The 24,910-nt window shown below is 36.2% G+C and overlaps 1 protein-coding gene across 1 annotated transcript in view; it reads left to right on the top strand.

The window, feature by feature from the left end:
- LOC127416049 (mannosyl-oligosaccharide 1,2-alpha-mannosidase IA-like) overlaps positions 1–24,910 on the top strand; it is a 177,649-nt gene that overhangs the window by 60,338 nt on the left and 92,401 nt on the right. Inside the window, exons 3-4 of the mRNA XM_051655157.1 lie at positions 12,213–12,328; positions 17,223–17,303. Coding sequence (XP_051511117.1) covers positions 12,213–12,328; positions 17,223–17,303 — 197 coding nt within the window. The remainder of the gene's footprint in view (positions 1–12,212; positions 12,329–17,222; positions 17,304–24,910) is intronic.

Below are 24,910 nucleotides of genomic sequence, written 5' to 3'. Positions count from 1 at the left end.
ACATTCAATTTACATGAACTGTGAAATGCTAACATTTATTTGAATTGAAAATATTTATAAATAGTTATGCTGTCACTGTTAAATATCATTGTGACATACTGACAACCAGTACACCATGAGAGTGCAACCGTTCCTGCTTGACCCGCTCCAAACGGGATTCGAACCGGCATCAGCGGTAATGAGGAAGCTAAAAGCTAGTGTGTCTCTTGAGGCCAGGGGAGTGACTCCCGTTACAAGAGCATCACACACAGCATAGATACATTCAAAGATAAAAGAAATATATCCATTACAAGCTCAAAAACTGCTTAAGTGAGAAATCGGTAGTATCTATGATTTGTTTACATTCTTTGGCATTTTGTTGTAACACAAATCACTACTTAAGCATCTGTGTAAAAATGTGGTGCCATTATTGAAGGTTAAACTGTTATTAGTGGTACTATGACATATCTGTGATTTAAATCAGTGTTCTCACCAAGTAGTGCTTGGATGAGTGACTGTTGAGAGATTGAGAGTGCCTGGAGTGGAGAGCGCGCATGTTGGAAAGTGAAAGCGCAAGCGCGCATGATCACTCAAACTGTCTCTGTCGCTCCACACACCGTCTGAACGTAGTGACTCATGCGACATCACGGATACTCAGATTTGTATTCACATCTTCGTTCATTGTTTAATTCATTTTTACATCCATTTGAAGTATCTTTGTCCTCTCTGTGTCTAACTGTACAGTCAGAATTACTACCACAATGACTTAAAAATGGGCACCTTAATATTCATGCACATTTTTAAAACAAACCGTCAAATTCCTCTAAATACAGAATGTATGAAAGTGCAAATTTGCAAATGCTTAGTTATTTGCCAATGACTCACCCTTCAGTGGCCGCAATGTCATGCTTCAAGGGCTGTGCAGGTGCTCATTCAATAGAGTGGCTTTGTATGTGTGATTTCAAGCATGCAGCAATTAAAGAAATAATCAGTCCTGAATCTAGGCGTGATAAGCTGATCAATGATCACAGATTTAAAACGAGGATCGGCCGATTTTAGATCGACGGTTGATCGAGTGATGCTCCCCTTGTTTCCTGCAGTGCTATTCAGTCGCACCACTTCCCTGCTACTCAATCTATAATGCTAAGGCAAAGCAATTTTATTATTTTAGCTGTGAGTTGTGAACTTGTAGTTGGAACAACACAGATTGTTGCTTTTTTTAAATAAACGAGAGACTATTGTAAATAATTTTTTGTGGTAATCGACATTATTCCACAAATGCTGTCGATTGAGCTTAACATGTTTTGAACCCGGAATATTCCTTTGCCGGTATTTTTTTATATTCAAAATTCATTAAATGCATTTATGAAATTGCACAGGCCTATATTTTGTGAAAATTGGTTATTGTGTATTATATTGTTACACATCCATTCTCTTTGCAGTGTGGAGAAATAGAATGTAAATGTTTGTCTCATTAACATGACCTCCCAGAAAATGTTCTCTGAATTACTACCCGGTATCCATCACTCAAGAATAAACATTCAGGATTGTACCACCTTGCAGATACAGCCAATGTCTCTTCCCTGTCAAATAGCTCTGGAGGTGAACTGTCAATTTGATAATACCGTTCCAGAAGGTACTCTTATGGTAATAGCTTTCTTACAGAGCCAAAAATGAGCAACCATCTGTCACACCGGCCTTGCTGAGATGAGCTCCACACGTGATGTTACCATTAGATATTAGTGTTTATTTCTTGTTTATGTTTTGCCCAAAAATGCTGTCTCAAACAATGCTTTTGAATGGACAGTTTTTGGTCTCTTGGAGGGTATTGATTAATCCATAACGTTCACTGGGATGGAACACAGTTCAATAGATGATTGTACTTTCGACATTAGATTGTTATCATCTTCGATCCGTAAGTCTCTGTGTTGAAAGACCAAGCCGATGTGAAATAGACTAGTATTCCATCATCCATCACCTGAGTTCACGACACGCTCTCATGGGTACAGCAAGGATTCATGGCCATGGATGGCTTTATCTCGGGTCATTGAGTGTCCGGTTTACAATTTACCAGTGTAATTGGAATTGATAAGACCTTTTGTATAGTACCCAAGAGTCCCTCCTAAGCCTGAGCAGTGTAGATCCCTGTGGATAAGACTGTATGTGCACACCTGGTTTGGGTCAGCACTCAAGCAGGTAAAATCATTCATGTGGGGCAAAGCTATAGGACATGAATATCTAACCCAGGACTGTGTCAGTGCACTGCATTCTGGAGTGATTTATGACTTTCTCACACTTCCTCACTGGGACTTTGACTTCTCAAGGGCCTGTTAAAACTCAGCAAGGCACAAATGTGCTGTCTCTTCTTTACTACCAGGGCATGTTTGTGCCCTAAGAAAGGAGACTTTGATTTGCATCGTCTCTGCACAGAGCAGCATATGTTTGCTTAGTGTTTGCATCTACTTTTAATTTGGGCAATGTTGTGTTTAAGGTGTTTGAAACTTCTTGGCTTTAATAGGACGTGGCGATTACTACTACTTTATTGACATTTATGTCTTTTAGCTGTATTGAAAAGACTAATTACTAGAGCCTGACCGATATGGGATTTTTGAGACTGATACTGATTTTAGAGAGGGACAATTCACCGATTACCGATATAGTGGCTGATATATTAAATTTTTGAGCTGGAATGAAAACAGACCTTTTCTTTGTGGATTTTTCACCGATTTTGCACCGATATGACTATACAAAAGTACTCGGAAGGCTGCTTTCTTAAATATTTTTATCAAATAATATTTGATATTATTATTATACATTGTCAACAAATTCTAGAAATGAACACTGAGAAAATAAAGAATAAATAAAAATACAATAAATAGCTAAATAAACATCAGTACTGTTTAGTATCAGTCAAATGTTGACATTAAAATAAAGAATAAATACAAATAAAATAAATGGCTAAATAAACATCAGTACTATTTATTATCAGTCAAATGCTGACCATTAAAATAAATAAAAAAATAAAATAAATAGCTAAATAAACATCAGTATTACTGTTTAGTATCAGTCAAATGCTGACTATTTTAATACTGCGTAGTCAAGATAAACAGATAAGCAGCGGTGTTACACCGTATTCTGCTATACAAGTTCATGGGAAACTTTCAACGGTGGAAAAACAGACTCTTAAATATTACATTTTATAAATGCAACGGCTGGAATTGTTCAGTTGAAGGGGGTACCAAACTGTGAATCCTGAACAAAACAGTTTGGTGAATACATGTTTACTCATTAGCTTCCACTCAGCTGACAACAATAGCCTAGTTTCCATCCACTTTTCGCGCTATTTTGTTTTGCATTAAAACATTTTCGCGAAATTTGCCGCCATCTGCCGCATAACAAAAAACACTTTGTCGCATAAGTTTTGGTTTATCGCAAAAGAAATCTGCCCTAAAGCCGTTTCCATACAGAAATGTGTGTTTATCGCTAATTCGCCCCAAATGTCCCAAATTGTTTTCCTCCGATGTTTTGGTATTTGGGGAGAGTATTGAGACAATTCATTGAAATTAACCAGCTAACTGTCATTTTAATTTCACAAATAAATGCATTCAGAAGACGAGGAATTGCAATCAAAAGGGAGCAGTTGCCCTTCTGATAGGACTGCAATATTAGTTCTGATGTTGCGCTTATCGCAGGTTGCCACTGGTTCCGACCCGAAAACGAATCGTCATGGCCCTGTTCAAGCTGGCAACCTGCACCAAGTAGTGGGGAAATTTTCGGTCTTAGTATAAGGACCATCAATCGATGTGTATATACTGTGTGCACCGCTATTAAAGAAAAATTGATGCGGTGTAATATCAGGGTTTACAATATGATACATTACTGATATTCAATAGGCTATTTTGAACAATCATCTAATCTAAAGCATTGCCATCTCAACTGCATTATACCCGTATATTTGTCCCACAACTTTTAATGACCAACTGAACTTGATTATCATCTAAAATTAATTTTAGCATCATAATGCAATTTTTATTTTCTGAAGAAGCTCAGCAAATGTGATCCGAGGTAAAGAGGGTTATATTTAAAATATTTAAAAGTTTTAAATGTTCAAAAGCTGATTTTCTGAAAGTGAACTCCGCATTGGACAAATAGTTCTGATAGTCTATAGTCTTGAAGTGTAGAAAACGTCATTCAGCCGACTTCATTCATCTACAGAACAGGGTAAGGCTAATTTAAGTTTGTGTAAAGAAAAGGCATATATAGGTCTAAAAATAAAACAAAAATTCATTTGGTAATTAATTTTTTTAATGCGTTTTTCGTTTGGTAATTAATTTAATACAGGAAATTTTGCCAGCATTTTTTCAGAAGTAAGCTAAACAATAATTTAATATAATTGGACTATGTTAGTGTTCCAAAAAAGCACACTGATGCTTTTCTTCTAGTATTGTGTATTTATTTTTAATTTAAAACCTCTTTGTGCACAGAAATTATGTTTTTTTTTTTTTCGTATTGTGGGCTAATTCCGTGACTGCTGTCTATTGTTTTGAATGGTGTGGAAAAGCAACTTTAATAACGGATGTCTACCGCGATTAAATTAATCGCAAAGAGTGGCCATTCATTTGTTCTCCGTGTACTTGTCAGTGTGCATGTCTTGATATGAGATATTTGTGTTGGCACTCCTGGAAGTGTCATGTTTGCAGTGATTGGATCTTTATGCCGTTCAGATCAATTCATAATCACGTACAATAAATTGGCTTTCAAGGATCCTATACCTTGTCGTCATGATTAACACAGGCTAACGATTGGGGTAAATTCTGTCATATGACACAAAATTTTTGCGTTAATGCCAATTTTATCGACAAAAATGTTACTAAACTAGTTTTTCACGACATTTGATGTATCGACATAGTTTATGCGCTAGAGTTAACCGGAAAAATATTATGTCGACACTTGTGAAATTTTTGTGATAATTTGCGTTTCCATCAGCTTTATTTTGATGCGCTAAAACTTTCTTTGCAAAAAATCCTTGGATGGAAACATAGTTACTGAAAGTAGCTACGTGATTAGCTAGTTAGCTATAAGCTCGTTGTCACGGAGAGTAAAAGACGGACGTTGTTTATTTTACTTTCCAGCATTGTGTCTCACTAACTACATAACAACATAGCAGGAAATCAGCACTCACCACACACAATCCACCACCGCACCGTTGTCTGCTGAGCTGCAAAAAGATGCTCTGATGTTTATCTTTCAATCTGCTACATTACTGACTGCACTGACAAACTATAGCTGGCTAACAGCAAACAGACATGAGTGACATGGTTGTCAGGGACAAGGTTAATGTTATATTAGTTATATTGAAAAGGGAAAATGATGGGGTCATTGTTTATTAAGTTTCCAGTATGTATTTCACAAACTAGTTAACTTACCAAGACACCGCTTAACTCCGCCCTGTCTGCAGAGCCACCATCAGCTCAGAGTCAGCTCTGTAAACAATGGAGTCGGAGCACGCTCTGTTGGACAAACCACTCTATGACACCAATTCTAAAGCATTGTTTTCTGCATTATATGTTCTGAAAAAAGTTTTCATGTATATTTTACTGATATGCACCGATACCGATATATCGGTGAAAGGCTAATATCGGCCGATAATATCGGCCAGCCGATATATCGGTCGGGCACTAGTAATTACACTAATGCAGTCATAGCATACTGATCCTGAAACCTGTCCTGATAATATGTAGCATCACTAATCGTTAGGGATGTTTTGGCACAGATAAAGTTGAGTCTAATATTTCCTGTTTATCATGATATACAGTATGTTTGCAAGTGTAGTCATTTCATTTTATTTGGCAGTGCTTGCAAAGGCAAGCATTATTGTTACTGTTGCTCATACTTAACACTAAGTTTTAAGTATTCCTGCACTGTTTGTGCTGTGGACATGAAAGATACCTCAAATCATGTGGTTTGAGGCGAGGTGTGCTGTTTTTTCTCCTCGGCAACCAAATGTTTCACTGTAAAAAAAAAAAAGCCTGTTAAATTTATGGTGAAAACCTGGCAGCTGGAGTTGCCAGAAATTAACTGTAAAAAATACAGTACAGATGGTAATTGGTTTACGGTACAATTAAAAGAAAACTGATCAATTTATGGTAAAAAAAAAAAAAAAAAAAACTGGCAGCCATGGTTGCCAGAAATATATCATAAATAAAACGGTGACCACTATTATGTTTTTATTATTAAATTATATAAACTTGATACACGAATCTACTGTAACTGTAAAAATCTGCTCTTTACTTTTAAAATGTATTATTAATCATCGTAGTGACAAGAGAAGGGCACATGATGACATGAAATTCATCTAGAGAGACCCTTCCATGAGCAATGACCAATACATAAGTAGAGACAGTGCACAGTGTCTCCCATACAAACACGAAACTCCATCAGGGTAACACTATAATAATGCAATAAACATTAACTACACTACATCAAATATATCACAGAACACCCCAAAGTACAAAACCGAAATGAAAAATAAGACGAAAATTTACTTTTCCCATAAAATGTAATGAAATGTGATGGGTCACTCAGGGAATGTTGATCAAAAACAACAAAAAAATCATTTTATTCTAATCATGCATGGCAAGGATGATGTAAAGCCATTCCATCAGTCTTCTCTCATATCAGTCTTCTGTGTTCATATACAGACACTCTTTACAGAAATGCCGGTTTTCTTAAAGAGACAGTACCGGTTTTTAGCATGTGTTCAACAAATCCATGTAAATACTTGTAAATAGTATCTACAAATATATTATGCAATTAAACAACAAACATGTAACAAAATATAATGTATGCAATATAAAACCATATTTATTGACTGAATGCATAAATTAGTTCATTTTTAAAAAGCTTAAATGTGACAAATGAAGACTAATAAAACATCAAATAAAATTTGTAAAATTTTCATTTTCATAATGTACCAAGTTAGAAGGTCCCCTGTATAATTAACATGATTATCTGGGAGATATTTTTTTTTTTTTTATATGTATGCAAAATAGACATTATAACTTAAATGCACCCGAATGAATCAAATCAAATTCAGAATCGAGAGCTTGTGAATTGGAAATCAGGAAATCTGTATCATTACCCAGCACTGGTAAATACACTTGGTCACTTCAACTGTTAATACTGATCAGATGGCTATCTGATCAGGAAATGATGAAGTGTAAATGCCCTTCAAGACTGATTTGAGATGGATATACAGGTGCATCTCAATAAATTAGAATGTCGTGGAAAAGTTCATTTATTTCAGTAATTCAACTCAAATTGTGAAACTCGTTTATTAAATAAATTCAATGCACACAGACTGAAGTAGTTCAAGTCTTTGGTTCTTTTAATTGTGATGATTTTGGCTCACATTTAACAAAATGGAATATGCTTTATCAATCGGATAGCAATCTGATTAGTAAAAACGCATAGAGTGACCATGTTTAAATACCCCCAAAAGTATGTTTTAAGTTCTATCATAAACTAAGTTATGTTCCAACTGTCATGTCATGTCACAGTTCATATTCTTGCCCTTACACCCTCATCTAAAAACTTTTTGAAAATGTGTGACTTGTCTCCTCTTTGGTCAAACAGTGCATCATCGTTTGTCAGTGAATTCAAGTCCCTAGACTTCCAGGAGTCTTGGTTTACATCCACTAATCATGGCCTGAAATTCAGCACGGGATTTTAATCATTCCTGCAAGGTCCACGTTCATAGCACGGGAAATTCCTTCACACTTTTAATCACTTTACAGTGCAGCTGCGAATTATTAAACCAATTGATACAGATGAACAAATCAAATCAATAAATTCGTTTTTCTATCAAATTGTAATTCCAGAGGATGCGTGAGAAAATTCGCTCCATCTCTCCCTCTCTCCCACGTGCAGCTGTCAGCAGCGTGTTGAGCGCTTGTTGAGTTTAGTGTGAGTGTGTGCAGTGAGGGAGCACTTTGTCTCATAGTTAGTGAACTTAAGATGTTACAGAAGTGTGATGTTGGAGCGATCTATAGTTTTGATGCAGCACATTTGACAAGAAAGGCAGAAATAGCAAAAATGCTTTGTGTACCCGTTGCATGGTGAAGAGAAACACTTAAACGTCTGTTACATCTCTCATCTCCATCTCTCTAGTGTTCCATCCAGGGTCGGAAATGAACGTCGGCTCTGGGCCAAAATGCCCCTAAATTCAAAATATGGTGGCAAAAAATGCCCCCACAAAGAGCTCCTGTTGTTTTATTAATAACATCCGATATAGTTCCAAATACATACATCGTGATCTTCATTGGAATTTTTGCTGAACTTTATTTGTTTTGTGCCGTCCGTTGTGCAGATGTTGCGGAGTCAGTGGCGGATGCTCGCGCCATAAAGGCACACTCTGTTTCTCATGCTCCACATCAGTTCAGTGTTGCACTCACGTGCTAAAATTACATGATCATTCGGTCCTTTTATTCAAAATATACTGCCCTAATGAGTAACACTATCGCTCCCTGTGCTATAGGCCGGTGGTTCTCAACCTTTTTGGCCTCCTATTGTCTGAGAAAATATTCAAAGGCCCCCCATGCAGGCTATTTGATATTTATATTATAAGTTATATCTATTATAAGATATTGCCTTAAAACTTCCAGAAATGTCTAGAACTGTATATTCTTCATAAAAAGCAAGCTGTTGAAGGGAGTTATTACATTTTTAGCATTTTCAGTAAGTTGAATTATAATAATTATACAAAAATTATAATAATCTATCATATTTTGAATGATTTTAAGAGATCTTGAGGCCTCCCTGGAAGTGTGCTGAGGCCCCCTTGTGGGTCCCGACCCCCTTGTTGAGAACCACTGCTATAGGCTACTTACCTGCACATTGTCTCATCTCACTTATGCATCTGTTTGTTTGAAAAGCCTCCTCACCAGCTAGAAGTCAAAAGTGCGGGACAGATGGATGTTATATATTTAAGTTAATCAGGTGTGAGAGAACACAAAATATAATTCAAGAAAATGCTGCAATGTAGTTAATAATAATATTAATAAAAATAATATCTGGATAACTAGCCTTGATGTTAAAACATAATTAATAATACAATAACAATTTTACATTAACCACTTTATTGTATGAATCATGTCTTTCACTAATTTGCTAATAATGTTAATTTAATAGCCAAAATATTTGGAAATATGTGAATGAGAAAAAGAAAAAAAAAATAATTGTTTCAGTAACAATGTGCATATGCAATGTACAGAGCATGTAATTTTGTAATTATTGAAATTTTTCAAATTTAATTAATTGTTTAAATTATAACATAAAAAGATGGCAGCATCATTTTATACAGTTAGAATAGAAAAATGCCCTTGTAAAGGTAAAAAAAAAGTGTGTAAATCCCCCCCCCATTTTCAGAAATGAATTTCAGGTCCTGATTAATAATGCTCCTCCTTAAGATGCCTTGAATTATAGCAAGTGTTATCTGTCAATAAAACACTTTCACTTGTGGGTGCACTCGAGCAAGCTCATTTACAAAACCCAGTCTGCTATGATCTGATGAATGTCTTTGAAATACACACGCCACTCATATTAATACCCACATTCTAAAGCTTGTTTCTTTTCTCTCCTGTATTTTAGTATAGCATGTCACAAATAATATACACTAAAAAAAAAAAAAAAAAAAAGAATCCTTTTGTTTTTACAAAAAAAAAAAAAAATAAAAAACTGGCAGTTGTGGTTGCCAGAATAATTATGTAAAACAAAATACAGTAAAAATGTAAACAACTTCACAGAACAACCTGTAAATTTTACAGTTTAAAACTTGTAATTTACATGACCACACTGGCATTGTAAAAAAAAAAAAAATAATAAAATAAAAAAAATATGTTAAATTTACTGTAAGAAAAATAAATAAATAAATAAATAATAAACGTTATATTAACCTTCTGAAACTGTAAAAATCTGTTTTTTACTTTAAGATATTGTTAATCACCATAAAAATTACAGAAGAGCACATGATGACAAAGTTCATCAATAGTGGCTCTTCCAGGAGCAATGACAAATAAACCAATAAACACACAAACACTTAACATCATCAGGGTAACACATGTGAAATTTAAATAATGCGGTAAACATTAACTAAACTACATTAAATATAAAACAGAACACCCCAATGTACGTAACTGATATTAAATATAAGAAGAAACATAACTATTCCCATAAAATATAATGAAATATGATGGGTCATGCAGGGAATTGTGGGAATGCCCGATTATTGTTTTTACTGTAATTTTAACAGTAATTTACTGTAAAAAGTAGATGTACTCTCTTGTTAAACATAATGTAAACTTTTACCATTAATTATACAGGAAAATCATACTTTTTACATCTAAAAAATCTAATTGTTACAACATCTTATTGTAAAAACTACTGTATTGTCTTTTAAAATATATTCAACATTTTTACTGTATATTTTACAGTTAATACTCGTTAATCAATTTTTAAAAAACATTTCTGTAGCATTTTTACAGTCTTTTACTGTTAAAATTACAGACATTTTTTACAGTGTAGCTTATACAATAACTTGAAATTTTGATTTTGATTTAGGGAGGAGGATTGAAAGGTAGAATAATGGCTTAAGACTAGAGTAGAGTAAGAGTAGAGTTGAAAAGGCACGTCAGTCCATAAAACCGGAAATTTTATGACAGGGCAATTTGGAAGCACAGAGTCTGTATTGCTCAAAGAACAGTGTAGCTGTAGGAAGCAGGAGGGAGGGCCCTTTACACATTTTATGGTGTTTTATTTGTTGTTGTTGGTTGGCACATCCTGTTTCCTTTACCTGTTTGTCATTACGCCTTGCAGTCGTCGTCTTACCTTTGTGGATAAGAGGAAATAAGGGAGATTTGTCATCCTTGATGGTCCCACATATTTTAAACTAAACTGAGGGCCATTTCTAATTTTTTTTTTCAAGTCATGTAAAGAAAATGGAAATATGTTCACATTTTTTCCCTTTTTAAAATTTTGTTTCCAACCAAAACCTCACGCTGTCTTACTCATGCAGTAACTTATTTCATTGGCCCTTAATAAGCTACATGTAAGGAAGGCATGTGAATGCTGAATCGACAGCCCTGCAGCAAAGCAGTTCTATATTTTATGTGTGTTGTGTGTTTGCAGTCTGAATTAAATGTGATAAAACAAATTATTAATAAACAGATGGCACAAATGATTAAATGGACAACACAACTTGGCTAACTATTATGTTGTCCTCTGGTTGCACACAAATAAAGAACAAACAGTGCAATCAGTAGTATTCGGTTTGTAACACATAGCTATTTTGAGCTTCTTTTTAATGAAGTGGTTGAGCTGAATCACAAATCTAAATCGGACTTGCATAGCATAGAAAAAAATAATCAGTTTGAGCGATTAACAACAACTTACCCACTGGACTACAAGTCATTACTCTTGATCATGTCCAATTTTAAATGAGCCAAGAACAATTACTGTGTCATGCTTGCTTATGGTTTGTGAGACTTAGTACAATTGTTGTCATCTCATTCGCTCCTACTAAGCAAAACTTGACAAATGTGGAACATGTGAATGCTTTGTAGACGGTGTGTGATTTAAGATACAAACATTGCACACAATAATTACTTCATGTTGTGTCTTCAACATCAGTAAACAGAGCCAGGACTTTTAAATGAGGAACACCGCTGGTTGGCAGCTTTGCATTTCTTGAAGAGGGATGCACACAGTGCCAGACTTTAATAATTAAAGTAAAAAAGCAATGTCGCCAACCTGCTGTGTTCATAATCAGTGCAAATGAAAAAACATCCAGTGAATGTCTTTTGTTTTTGTTAAAGAGTGTGCCAGTTACCATATGCTAACTATTGTTTTCTTTCTTCCCCCCCCTAAATTTGTGTTTTATAACATCAGCTTAATTAGCTGAATTAATTAAAATTATTTGTACTAGGTAATGATGCCAAAATTGACCTAAAAAAAAAACAACTTCTATGTAGATTTGTACTTTTTTATTTTTTTATATAATTTTTTTTATTTGGGGATAAATTTGAATCTGCAGTCTTGAATTTAAAACATAAATAAAAACATAGATACAGTGTTAGATTTCTGGCCAAGTAGTTTATTATCAGCACATTATTTAACACATTAATCTGTGGTGTGATGTGAAGTCTTCTCAAATAGTTTTTCATCATATTTATCCACAGGTAGTCTCAAAGGAGCCACCATTGTGGATGCACTGGACACACTCTACATTATGGAGATGTATGATGAGTTTGATGCTGCTACTGAGTGGGTGGAGAGGAACCTGGACTTTAACATGGTAAGACCCATCTCAAGCTTTTTTAATCCAATGATCCAATTAGTTATATCCACATAGCTACTACTGCTAAAAATAGGACCCTGAATAATAAAACAGAATCAATTCGAATAATGACTTTTTGATGAGGCTTTGAGAACTTGTTTGCATTGTGTGCCAGTGCTACAAGAATAAGTAAACTCTCGCTCTTGTGCGAGGGTGGGGAGCTCTTAGGGTCACTGCTTGTTAATCAGCCAATAGGGCTCTGACTCACAAGTCTGGCATTAATGCATGAGGCGACTCTTCTCATCTGAGCTAACAATACCACTCTCCAGGCTTCATAAAATATGTTTTTTTATGTCTTCTAATCCATGCCGCTCTTCAGTACTAAATTTTCGTTCCCAATGAGTGGCTGAAGATTATTTTCCTAATAATTTCAGTCTGATCCAGTCTTTTGTATCAAAGACTTCAGTCATGATTTTACTTACATACGTAAATAATCATAAAGACAAGTGGTAGTGCATGGCGAGAGTGAGTTATTTCTCCATGCAGAGTTGCAGAATGCTCCAGAAATGGCTAAATGAAGTTGAGGAACGAATTAAGTCATAACACATGCACGATGAAGCAGAAAGAAATACTTTTTTTCCCTCTTTGATGTTCTATCAGTTCTCCACCTCTGTATTATGAGGTCATTTCATTAGACATTCTGCGTGGGTTTGCTGTTAGTTAAGAATCGTAAATTTAAGGAAAGAGACAAGAATATATATATATAGGGTCCAATGCTTTAATGAAGAGTGTTAAACAACTTTTAATTGAAAGGCTTTTATTTGTACCCTTGAGCAGTTTTAACAATGCTAGAGTCCACATTAAACCCCTGTGAATCAGTTATTAATATTTAGACCATCTCTGGAATACTAAGCAACCTGTTTCTGATGCACAAAATTCTCTTTCTCAGCAGAATAATCAGATCCCTTGGAAGGATAGTCATGCTTCTTTGTTTGACCTCTGTTTTGAGGTTATCTTTGAGCAGCTAAAAGGTGTTTAGCTATTTAAGTAAAGGTTATCAGTGATCTGGCATATATTATCGTCTACACTTGTGTACAAAGTACTGTTTCACATTAGTTCAAAGGCTTCCTAAAGCTTTCCTATCTGTTTGGCAACTCATTGATTTTATTGCGAGATATGATTCATCTTAAGTAAATCCTTGGTCATTGCACAAACATAAGGTTTGGCAGGCCCATTATTTCAGTGTCTTTGGCAACATTTTGGTTTATCGGGTCGTTCCAGTCAGAGGGGCCATTCATATAGAACATGTTATTGCGTTAAAAAAAGCTAGACGCAGCACAGCAATCGGACCAAAATACAAGTGTCTAGAATGTGTTCGAAAATTGACATTATTAGAATCATAGGTTTACTTTACACGGCATCTTTAAAACATTATGCTCATGGAGCGAGATGCTAAAAAAAAAAAAAAACAGTGAGACGCTCCTCAACGGTTAAAAATGTCCATCTAGCGCATGTTAACAGAAAAATAATTCCAAAAAAGCGCAAATGGACATAGAAACACATCCTGTGTAAACAGCCCTTTAGAGAAAGCTTTCTTAAAGGGATAGTGCCCCCCAAAATTAAAAAGTTGCAATGAAAGTGAATGGTAAGTGAGGCCTTAACATTTTGCCTTACATTTCCTTTTGTGTTCCATGGAAGAAAATCATACAGGTTTCTCTGGGTGAACTACCCCTTTAATCCTCATAATGACAGACAGTTGTTTGGTTATTATCAGATTGCTTTACAGAGAAATTTGACCATAGACTAGAAGAACTTATCAATAGCTATGATCTTTCATCTTTTATGCTGTGGGATTCTTTTATTCCTGTAAAAAGCCAGTATCATTCAGGTCAGATTCACTGAATGCTGTAAAAGACAGCTATGTTGCAGTGACCGCAAACCCCAACTGAACTCAACACAAATGATATAACCTTTCAGAACACTAACAGACTGAGACATTATACCGCCTGTTTATCGAAGAGCCTCATCAAAAGGATATAAATAGAAATTCCCTTCTCTTTTTATAAGAAATTCTTACCAGACAGGACATAGGCCACCAGACAGGACATATGCCATTTGACTCAAGTCGAGAGAGTCATTGCAGAAAAGCTACATTACTAGAAAGTTATCCATTTGCACACTGTGGACAATTGTATTCATCCCTTTCCTGTTGTCCACATTGCAGGCTTGTTTGAAGTCTGTATCACAAGCTGCGTTCCCCTCTGTTGCAGATAAGGAGTTTCTAAAATAGTCACATCTTCCACTCCAAGTGTTTTGTTCCTCATCAGCATCTGTGATTCAGTTAACTTTAATTATTTTTTATTTAAAGCTTGTCTTTGCAGGTCTTTAATAATTGCAGAGTTGTAAAGTCAGTGGATGCTTAGTATCGCTGCTTTTGCCTTATCTAACTTCTACTGATTCCCTAGTGACTTCTATATATTTTCCTGTACTGTACATGGGAAAGATTTCATGTGACATAAAAGTGAAGTTTTGATTGGTGAGTTTGTGGCTGGTTTTTGAGGCGTCTTTTTGACCCATTTTTCAATGTACACATCACGTCAGTCAAACTGATGGCAAAGGGACATTCTAAGGTTTCACTGTTTGTAGCAGTGGGATCTTCTGCCAGTATTTCCAAGGAACAGACAGCATTTACCAACAGTTTTTGCATCCTTTTTTTGCTTTTCTAATGACATTTAACATTTCTAAAAATCACCTCAAAGACCAACAAACGAGTCAAGCCATCACCTGGAAACATCTGGTGCCCTGTTGCAGTTGGAACTGCTTAAGCAATTGAGAGGAGGCTATCCATAATCCCATAACCACCCTGAGACAACAACCATTTATCTTTCATAGATGCCTGATCTGATTCCCCAACCAGATATTTACCAATGTGATGCAATAACGTTTCTCTGCTGTGCTTTTTTTAATGAGAAATGAAACACTTGCCTATGCTGAGCAATAAGTGGGTCGTAATGGCTTGGTTGCCCGGAGAGGGTGCAGCGACATAAATATTTCACCTCATAAAATATTATGACAGACCATAGATGTCTTGCTGAGGTCAAACTGTTTAACTTCATATGACGAAGGCTAAATGAGACTTACGGTTTCATGCCATATATAGAAAAGTGCCAGACTGCAGTATCCGAAAGATTGTGTTAAATTTCCTATAGTATTATTTTGTACAAAGCATTTTTGCTAATTATGCCTTTCTGTGTAATGATGTATATAATGTGCTGTATAATGAGCGAGTGACACAATGTGCCACTGCGGTGTGTGGTTGTGGGAATTTTCTGCATAATGAACATGGAACCTGCAGGAATTATTAACATTTTGTGCAGTATCCGCAATCCAACGCTGAATTTCAGGCCCTGGGCAATTCCAGATTTACAGATGTTACATATTCTCAGTGAAAAGTGATATTTTACTTCACTTATAAAGTAATCTTTGCCAGTATATCGAACTATTTGTAAGTATAATCGTAAACCTAAATGGACTTGTTCTGGCCGTGACAAAAATGGACACAAGTTTTTGGGAGACCACACATTTTGTAAAAACTCTGTGAATTAAAATGGACAACACATAAATAATGTTAGACACAGAATGTAGAAGGGTTGGCACTCCTTAGAACATGTAATATTACATTTTTATTCATTGTCATGTTCACATAAATGGGGAAAAACCTGTGTTATGAACATGACAGTTGTGAAATCGACACTTATATGATGAGTGAAAACCATCAAAAACTCTTTGAAACGGGGGGGGGGGGGGGGGGGGCTGGGTAGCTCAGCAAGTAAAAGATGCTGACTACCACACCTGGAATCGCAAGTTCGAATCCAGGGTGTGCTGAGTGACTCCAGTCAGGCTTCCTAAGCAACCAATTGGCCTGGTTGCTAGGGTGTGTAGCGTCATGTTGGGTTAACCTCCTCGTGGTCGCTATAATGTGGTTCTCGCTCTCAGTGGGGCGCGTGGTGAGTTGTGCGTGGATGCCGCGGAGAATAGCGTGAAGCCCCCATATGTGCTAGGTCTCTGCGTTAACGCGCTCAACAAGCCACGTGATAAGATGCGTGGATTGACTGTCTCAGACGTGGAGGCAACTGAGATTCGTCCACCGCCACCCGGATTGAGGCGAGTCACTACGCCACCATGAGGACCTAGAGCACATTGGGAATTGGGCATGCCAAATTGGGGAGAAAATAAAAAAAAAAAAACTCTTTGAAACCTGCAGACTTTGACCTTTGAGACATCGGTATGGTATACATCAAGGCTGCATGATGGATTGAACAAACAGAGTAATGTTTTTATTGCGCTACAGTATTTGCACTTTTGGAGGAAATCAACCAATGGCTTACTTATAGCTGTCTCTGCATATTAAGTGGGGATAGGAGAAAATTTACACACATCCCCTTTAATTTTAGCAAGATATTAGTGAGATGAGTGTTCTCTACTGTAGCTTATGTAAGATAAAACTATAACATCAATACTGAAGTATTCAGTTGCTTTGAAGGTATTCTCTGGAGCCCTCTGTTCAGAGCCTACCATAATTTTCTAACATGCATTATAGGATACCCATTTACCCAGTAGTTACAATTTTGTAGAGCCATAGAACATATGAAGACTCAGATTTCACTCTCCGTTGGGAGCTTGTTTGAATCTTTACTTTATCCCAGCAGAGCTTGTTTTCATCACTGTTTTATTGTTGTCTTTCTTTGTGTTTGGTGTGTGAGTGAAAGAGTTTTTGTAGTGCACACACTTTTCTAAATTTTTTACAGTCTGCAGTTCAAGGGGTGCCAGCTGCAGTAGTTTTATGAGCTTAAATATTCACTTCTTTTGTTTTCCTGTTTTTTTTTGTTTTTTTTTTTTTGTATTCCCTCAGAATGCTGAAATCTCCGTCTTTGAAGTGAACATCCGTTTTGTCGGAGGGCTGCTGTCTGCCTATTATCTCTCTGGCAAAGAGGTATGTAAACCTTGAATGTAGATACAGATGTTCTTTAATGCTGAATCAGACTGAATGAGTGCATCTAGCCAAAGGATTTGATATGCAAGCTGGCGATAACCGATGAGCTGCCTGAAGGAGTCTAAAAGTTAAATGGAGTCCTACACATTTCAAGATGCTCTTTTGCCAAATATTGTGTGTAACTGTTGGAAATTTGTAACATTTAAAGTTGGCAGGGCACAATTCACCCCTCAGGAGAGGCACGGAGGCCTTAAGTCTGTCCTCTTGCGGTGGTCTGACTGTTTGCCCAGACATTGAGCCAAGTTAAACAAACACACACACTCCACCGTCCAGCTTAGAGCTCATTCCAAGGCCCGGCATATTCAGAATGCTCTGTGCACACTCTGATAAATTGAAAGCCTTTTGAAACCAGAAGACATTGGAGTCTCGACTGTGACCTAAAGCACACACACAAAGCCCATTTCCAAGCCTTCATTGAATCAGGCTAATGCAGAACTTCACTCATATTTCCGCTCTCCCCTCTTGTGAATTAGATTTGCCCAACAGCATCTGGCAGAACACGAAGGATCTGATTCAAATACAAAGAGTGGCATTTTCCACGGATACTCAGGACTTTCTCCATGCAGCCTGCAGTAAATGTACTCTTAGTGATAATACAAGCTCTCATTTATGTCGTGCAGAAAAGAGCTTTGTCCAGAGGGGGAACCGATCATTGCGTGAGCTTCATTGGGCTTGTACTTGTGTGGCATTAGCGTAGTGGCTCTGTTGATGTAAGGCAGGCCCTTTAGCAAAACAGCCATCTTTCATCTCTAAAGTGACCCTTCCTCTTACTAGTGGAAAGTAGCTTTAGTAGCCCTCTCTCCAAAAATGAAAATTCCATCATCATTTACTCACCCTCATGCTGCTCCAACCCCACTGGTGAAAGGTGATTTTGGGGTAAATTATCCCTTTACTGTAAGTATCCCTTTGAGTGATGTGTTACATTTGCTCCTTGATGAATTAACCAACAGACTTGAGTTTGTGTTGCGGGCAGTGTCAGAAATTAACTTTTGCACTAAGGGGCAATACTTGCCTCTTGGATTTATTTAAGGGCATTTTTTTAACATTTATATGGACAGTTTTTTCAAACCATATAAAATAAATTGTCATCCGTTTCAAGATTGAGAATTTATTACCTCTTACCTTGAAAATGTGATAATATATAAAACTAAGCCTATAATGGAATATTGAGAAGTACATCAGATGTTACAAATAAAGAACATTTGGAATTTTGGTGGCATTGTTTTAAAAAAAATAATAAAAAAATAAAATAGGGCTATACCAATACAGTCATATATCGATCTATCATGATACTTTTTCTTACAAAATTGTATTGTTACTTTAGATCCTTGTATCAATATTTTTTCATCTATTTGTGCATCTATTCATGTCATGTCCAACCTTTCAGTAATAATGAAGGATCTGCGGAGCTATCTCCCTTGATGTAAATAGTCTAACAGCGATATCAGTCTTTCAACACTACATTGTTCTCTCAGCAAGATACACAAGCAGGTTTCATTACCATGTTTTGACATGGGACAACACACAAAACTGTTGAATACAAAGTGGCAAGTGAGTCCACGACTCAGGCGCAGTGCTGATGAAAGTCCTTTAGCATAGTAATCTCAGACACTCAGATAATGAAATGCCCTCCAACCTGCCTTCATAATAATGTGTGCCCTGAACTGAGAAATGTTGATTAGAGAAGATGGGCTTCAGGTGGCCCAGTCACATTGTTATGCCACAGCAGGAGAACTTAGTAAATGTGTCTAGCTTAAATTCTTACTGGGCTTTGAAAAATGTAATCTTTTTGGTGAGCAAACCCATTATAGGATTCCACAAAAAGCTGCATGACTAAATCATCACTGGAGGATGAGGTCTATGTCATTGCTATTCCGAAGAATGTTCAGTCTTTCTTGGTAGGCTTCTGATCAGTACAGTTTCAGAGCTCCGCCAGGCCTGAGTGAGTGAGCGACATGGGCCATTTCTCATTATCCTTTGAATTTACGTATGCATATAACATAAAATGTCTAGCTTGGTTTGGGTGGTAGACGTGCTGCTAAAATGTAAAAGCAGTGTGATTTCTGGCAGCTGACAACTCTAGAGCCTTGGCTGGCACTCAAAGCAATCCTTAGCCCTTTGATGAATCTTTCATCATCTTGTGAGACAGCCTTCATGCAAATGTCGCACATGTCCCTGATTATGGGCTGAGTGAATGGCCGCATTCAGAAACCAATGTTGTTTGCTGTGATTTAGTCCTGCTCTGGTTTTCCTCTCCTGAACGATGAGAGGATTAATCTCTGGCTGATTTATTTTTTTGTTATTTACGCCCAGACGGTCTTCCTTCATTGACGTGAGCTGCCTGGGAAAGAGCCTCCTGTCAGAACACAACACTTAACTCCTTAATGGATCACATATTGTTTAGTTTTTTTTTTTAATTTGCACTATAATTCATTTTACATAACCACTGGTAAGTCCCATCTGTGGATCCTCTTCGTGCTGGGGCGATTTATTTTTCAGTATCTCGTCAGGGGCAGCACAAACACTTGTTTTCAGTCTGACTTTATTATAGCCCATAGATTTTAATATTGATCATTTTGATCAATGTGAACATGTATGTTAAAGGAAAAGTTCACCTAAAAAATTAAATTTAAAAAAATCTGTAATCATTTACTCACCCTTGTGTTGTTCAAAAACCCTTGTGGAAAACAAAATGAGATGTCATGCACAACCCCAGTCATCATTCACTTTCATTGTATGGAAAAAGATGCAGGTTACACTTTACAATAAAGTTCCATTCGATAACATTATTTAATGTATTTGGTATCATGAACTTATATATTTTACAGCATTTCTTAATCTTAAAGGTGCACTCAGTAACTTTTTGTTTGTGTCATTTTTGACTTACACTGACACCTAGTTGTGTGGATGCTGCATCATTCTAAATCAAGTTTTGTTTTTTTGTTTTTTGTTTTTTGCACCTTTAAAGTTCATCAATATAAATACAATTTTTCATTTTTAGTTCGTTAGTTTACAGTGTATTAACTAATGTTAACGTATAACTTTTGTTTAAAAAAAAAAAAAAAAAAAAGATTACTATTTGTTGAAATTAAAATAAACCAAGATTATAAATGCTGTAAAAGTATTGTTGATTGTTAGTTCATGTTAACTAAAGTTGTTAACTAATGTTAACAAATGGAGCCTTATTGTAGTGTTACCAAGATGCAATGGAAGTGAGTAGTGACTGAGGCTAGCATTTTGCCTACCTTCTTTTTTTTTTTTTTTTTCCCAAGTCATATGGCTTGGAACAAAACAAGGGTCAGTAAATGATGGTAATTTTCAATAAGCATGTTTACATGCACAATCTTGCACCAATTACGTATAAGCCAGCAACGTGTAAGATCATGCAAACATCTTAAACGTTTTTTCTTAATCAGGCTAAACACTTATACCCTTTACTTATCCAATGTGTGCATGTGTTGTGTGCATGATTGTTTATATATGTGGCATCAAAGCAGAGAATAATCAGATGATTTCAAATCTTAAGTAAATCTGGTTTTCTTGGGTTGCTGGTTTTTGGTGATTATCAACTTATAGGTGTGCTTGTTATTAACTTATTTTTGGGTGAACTATCCCAGTTAACACATCTGAAGATGTCACTTGTGTGGGGAAACACAACATTTGTCTCCTTTATTTTCTTTTAATTCTGTCATTTTGCAGTATTTTATGAACAACATGTTATTTTCTCAGAGTTTAAGTGATCTTGGCATGAGGAGTACTGCGAAATGTGCAGCATTAGCTTTTTCAACTAGAGTTCGAGTTTATAAAATAACAAGGAGCCCCTTTGGATTTTCTGCCCACTCATAACTATTTTAGTGCTCAGTCTTTGTTTTGATTGTTTTGAGAAAAAAAAAAAGAAAATAATAATAAAAAAATGTTATGCTGTAAAATGTTTAAACCTTGGAGAATAGAGCAACTAGTCATGACTCTTTTGCTTTTAATGAGTGAATTATTATAATTTTTTTCAACATTAAGTTCAAGGGAAATTTCAAAAAAGTAATTTAATGATTATGTGCACAGCTGGATTTTAGGTCTTCAAGAAGGCCACACCACTGGTGACATAATGGTTAGACTTAAATCACACATGCATACCTAACTGATGTGTGGGATAAAATAAAAAAGGAAAACGTGTAGGTCCGTACACTTTTTGGGTGCATGTTTATATTAAAACCATGCTGCTAAGCCGACCTTATTGTTTTTTTGTTTTTTTTCCAAAGTCCAAACATTGGAAATAGGATAAAAGCTGCTTAAAAGACATAATTACTTGAATTCTGAAGGATTGACTTGAGCTCTGCAGGCAGGGCAGGGCAGAGCAGGATAAATGATGCTATCAGTGCTAATGATCATAACATCTGTTTCATCATAACTGCAGCACAGACCTTCGCTCACTCTCTCCATCCTTCTGTGGGAGTCTCCGTACATTCTGTCGGGATGGATGTGAGTGGGAATGTGGGTATTCCTTGGTGCAGTGTCTCGGAGAGAGATTCCCTTTATTACCAAATGTATTACAGCTCATTAGCAGTCAGTGGACCGGTGGCTCATTATTGCTGCTATTTTTTCTGGAATGATTAAAAATGCATTTGACTTGTTTACAGTGAGGCAGAGGAAATTAATCATCCCCACTGCAGGTTCACAGTCGTTTGTTTTTGTCAGCAGACATCTTTACTGTAAATACATGTGCATGCTTTTGTTGTTCATTAAACAATGCTGAAGTGACTGCATGCATCTTTAATGCCGGCATGCTGTGCTGAGTGACACTGCTATTGTGTACTGCTCGCTTAATGCGAATGGCATTCTCTTCGATAACAAAGAGCTCTCTATGAGTTGTTTAATGTGCCGCTTTCAGTTACGCTAATTTGCCTATTTCTTGGTTTTAAATGGTTAGCGGCACTGTTTTTCCCATGATGGAAGTCATATGGCGATTAACACCACTGCATTGTGCTGAGCCGCCACACCAATTTTACTATAACAAGCAGAGAAATGAAACTTTAGGAAGTGCCAGATTAAAAAATCATTATTTAGTCAATCGTAAATGTATAATTTTTCTCTTGCTCAGAGGTGAATGACTTGTTTTTCGCTCATTCCTCCAAATACCCCAGACGGCTGGTGTGCCTGCTATTAGCAAGAGATCTTCCTTCTTCTGATAGAGCATGATAAGCAATTTCCTCTCTACAATATGGGGCCCTACAACATGGGGCCTTCTTGTTGGCTTACAAAAAAAGAGAGTTTATTTTTAGGGAAGATCAACAGGGATCTGGTGATTAGGGCTGGGTATCGATACACATTTTCCGATTTGAGTTGATTCCAATACACAAGCTTTAGATTCCGATTTTGATACAGTGTGATTCAATTCTGATTCATTTGGGTATATTTCTGTTGTGATGTCCATTTAGCTTACATATGAAAGAATTTATTTCAGCTGACCCTGTAAATTATAAAGGGGACCTTCTAACTAGGTACATTACAAAAACTGAAGTAAAACGTAAGTGTAAAAGACTGATCTTGAAATTAAGAATCAATATTGGGATTGTTGGGATTAATTGGAAAATCTATACATTTTAACCAGCCCTTCTGGTGATATGATATTATATCACTGTCTGGGATAATATCAACTTGGTCTCATAGTGAAAACGTGACTCTAGGGCTGGGCGATATGGCAAAAAAATGAAATCTCGATTTTTTTTCAAACTTAAAGGTGTAATATTAACAATTTTCATGTAATATTCGCCTTTTTTTTGCTAATGTGTGAACAGCTTGTAACGCAACTTAAAAAATTATCCCTTCCCGACTTCCTAGGTTGCCTACTAAAGCCTGTAGACTGATTTTCATGCGAAGGGAGCAGGTCGCTTTTGCCGGGAAAATCCAAAGGATGTGACGTTTATGTGCGCTCCAAAGAGCCTTGCCTCAGTGCTTCTCTTCTGCTATTTAACAGTGTCAACAGACAGTCTGCAACACTAGGTAACGTTATCTTAGAGATGGAATCCAGCAAACGTCTGGCTCCAAACACAACACCGACTCCTACACAAACTCTGAGTAAGTCAAAAAAAAAAAAAATAATAATTTTATGAATCCCGTCTGGCTAAGCGGGAACGTGATCGTGGTCGAGCGAAAACTAGAGTGAACATCGGCAGGACATTTGAATACTGAAGAGACCTTCATTTGGTTTTGGGGATCAAAACAACCCTGAATTGGTGTTCTTCTTATTGGACAGGTAAGCTTACATAACTGCAAAGCATGTGAAATAGAGTGCCATAAGGATTGATTTGTGTAATTTTAGCTAACTTGATTTTGCCTGCTAACGCTGACGAATTGCAAGCCACCTTGCTTCTTAACTTTCAAATAATTACAACGATCTTCTCTTTATACTAAAAGTCAGGTATGCTGATTCACAGTAACTGACATAATGTTAATCTGTAATTTATTCAGCAAGGTAAACTACAATAACACATGAAATTAATGTTAGACAATGTTTAAGATAATGCAAAATGCTCCATTCATTAGTGTAAAGTAACTTGGTTATACAGAAAATATATACATTCTATTATTATAAAACAATAGCGCATCAATATATCAAAATGACAGTTGTGATGGAATCACATCAATACTGAATTGTCAACATATTTATAATGTACAGTCTATTTTATAAACAGCTACTGTCATCATCCACCAAATTTAGCTAACAGCTATTGATAAAGCTGGCTAGCTAGCTAACGCCGACATAGGCTATCATATAAATGCAGTCAATGTATCATACAAAGCAAAGTGATTACTTCAAACTACAGTCTCGCATAGTCAGACCTATATCCACACTTTGTTTTAGCCCAGTTCCAGCACTGGAGAGTCAAATATAATATACAATCTCAAAGTTTGTAGTAAAACAATCATAACTGTGTAATTTTAATCATGCTACCTCATCTGTCAGCATGATGCCGGTGAATCACGTTCAGTCTCGCTTCCCTATGGAGTCATGCTCGCTCGCGTCCCTATGGAGTGTGTGCACGAGTGCGATCACGAGCAACAGACTGCAGTTCACTTAACAGCCACAGGTGTCATTAATAACAAGGGTTTCTGAATCTTACATACTGCACCTTTAATGACGATTTACGATTCTTAGATTTTCCTACATTTAAAGGTAATACAAAAAAGTAACTCCAACATGATTCAAATAACATGTTCCTTATTAGAATGCAAGGCAACCTGGTTAGAAAAATCTAAGTTTTATTTCATTATAGAAAACAAAGGTGTGTAACAGAAATGCACAAAAAATGTGCAACACAGAAATTTGTCAACAGCATAAAAGTAAAATAAATTAAAATCTCATTTATTTAAAATAACACTGATGTTCAGAAATAATAGCATAAAATAAGACAACTACAAAATGCCTCAAAGCCAATTTAGGTATTATTTTTATCTAAAACTAGTCCATCTAGAAAGTTGTCTAGAAATCAGTATCTAAAAATAGTCATGTTTATCTAGAAAGTATTTTAGTATATCAGTCAATTTGTATG

The sequence above is a fragment of the Myxocyprinus asiaticus genome, chromosome 25 (genome assembly GCF_019703515.2).
Source record: "Myxocyprinus asiaticus isolate MX2 ecotype Aquarium Trade chromosome 25, UBuf_Myxa_2, whole genome shotgun sequence".
Lineage (NCBI taxonomy): Eukaryota > Metazoa > Chordata > Actinopteri > Cypriniformes > Catostomidae > Myxocyprinus > Myxocyprinus asiaticus.
Note: the sequence above shows the minus strand (reverse complement) of the source record. Positions and strands in the feature narration are given on the sequence as shown.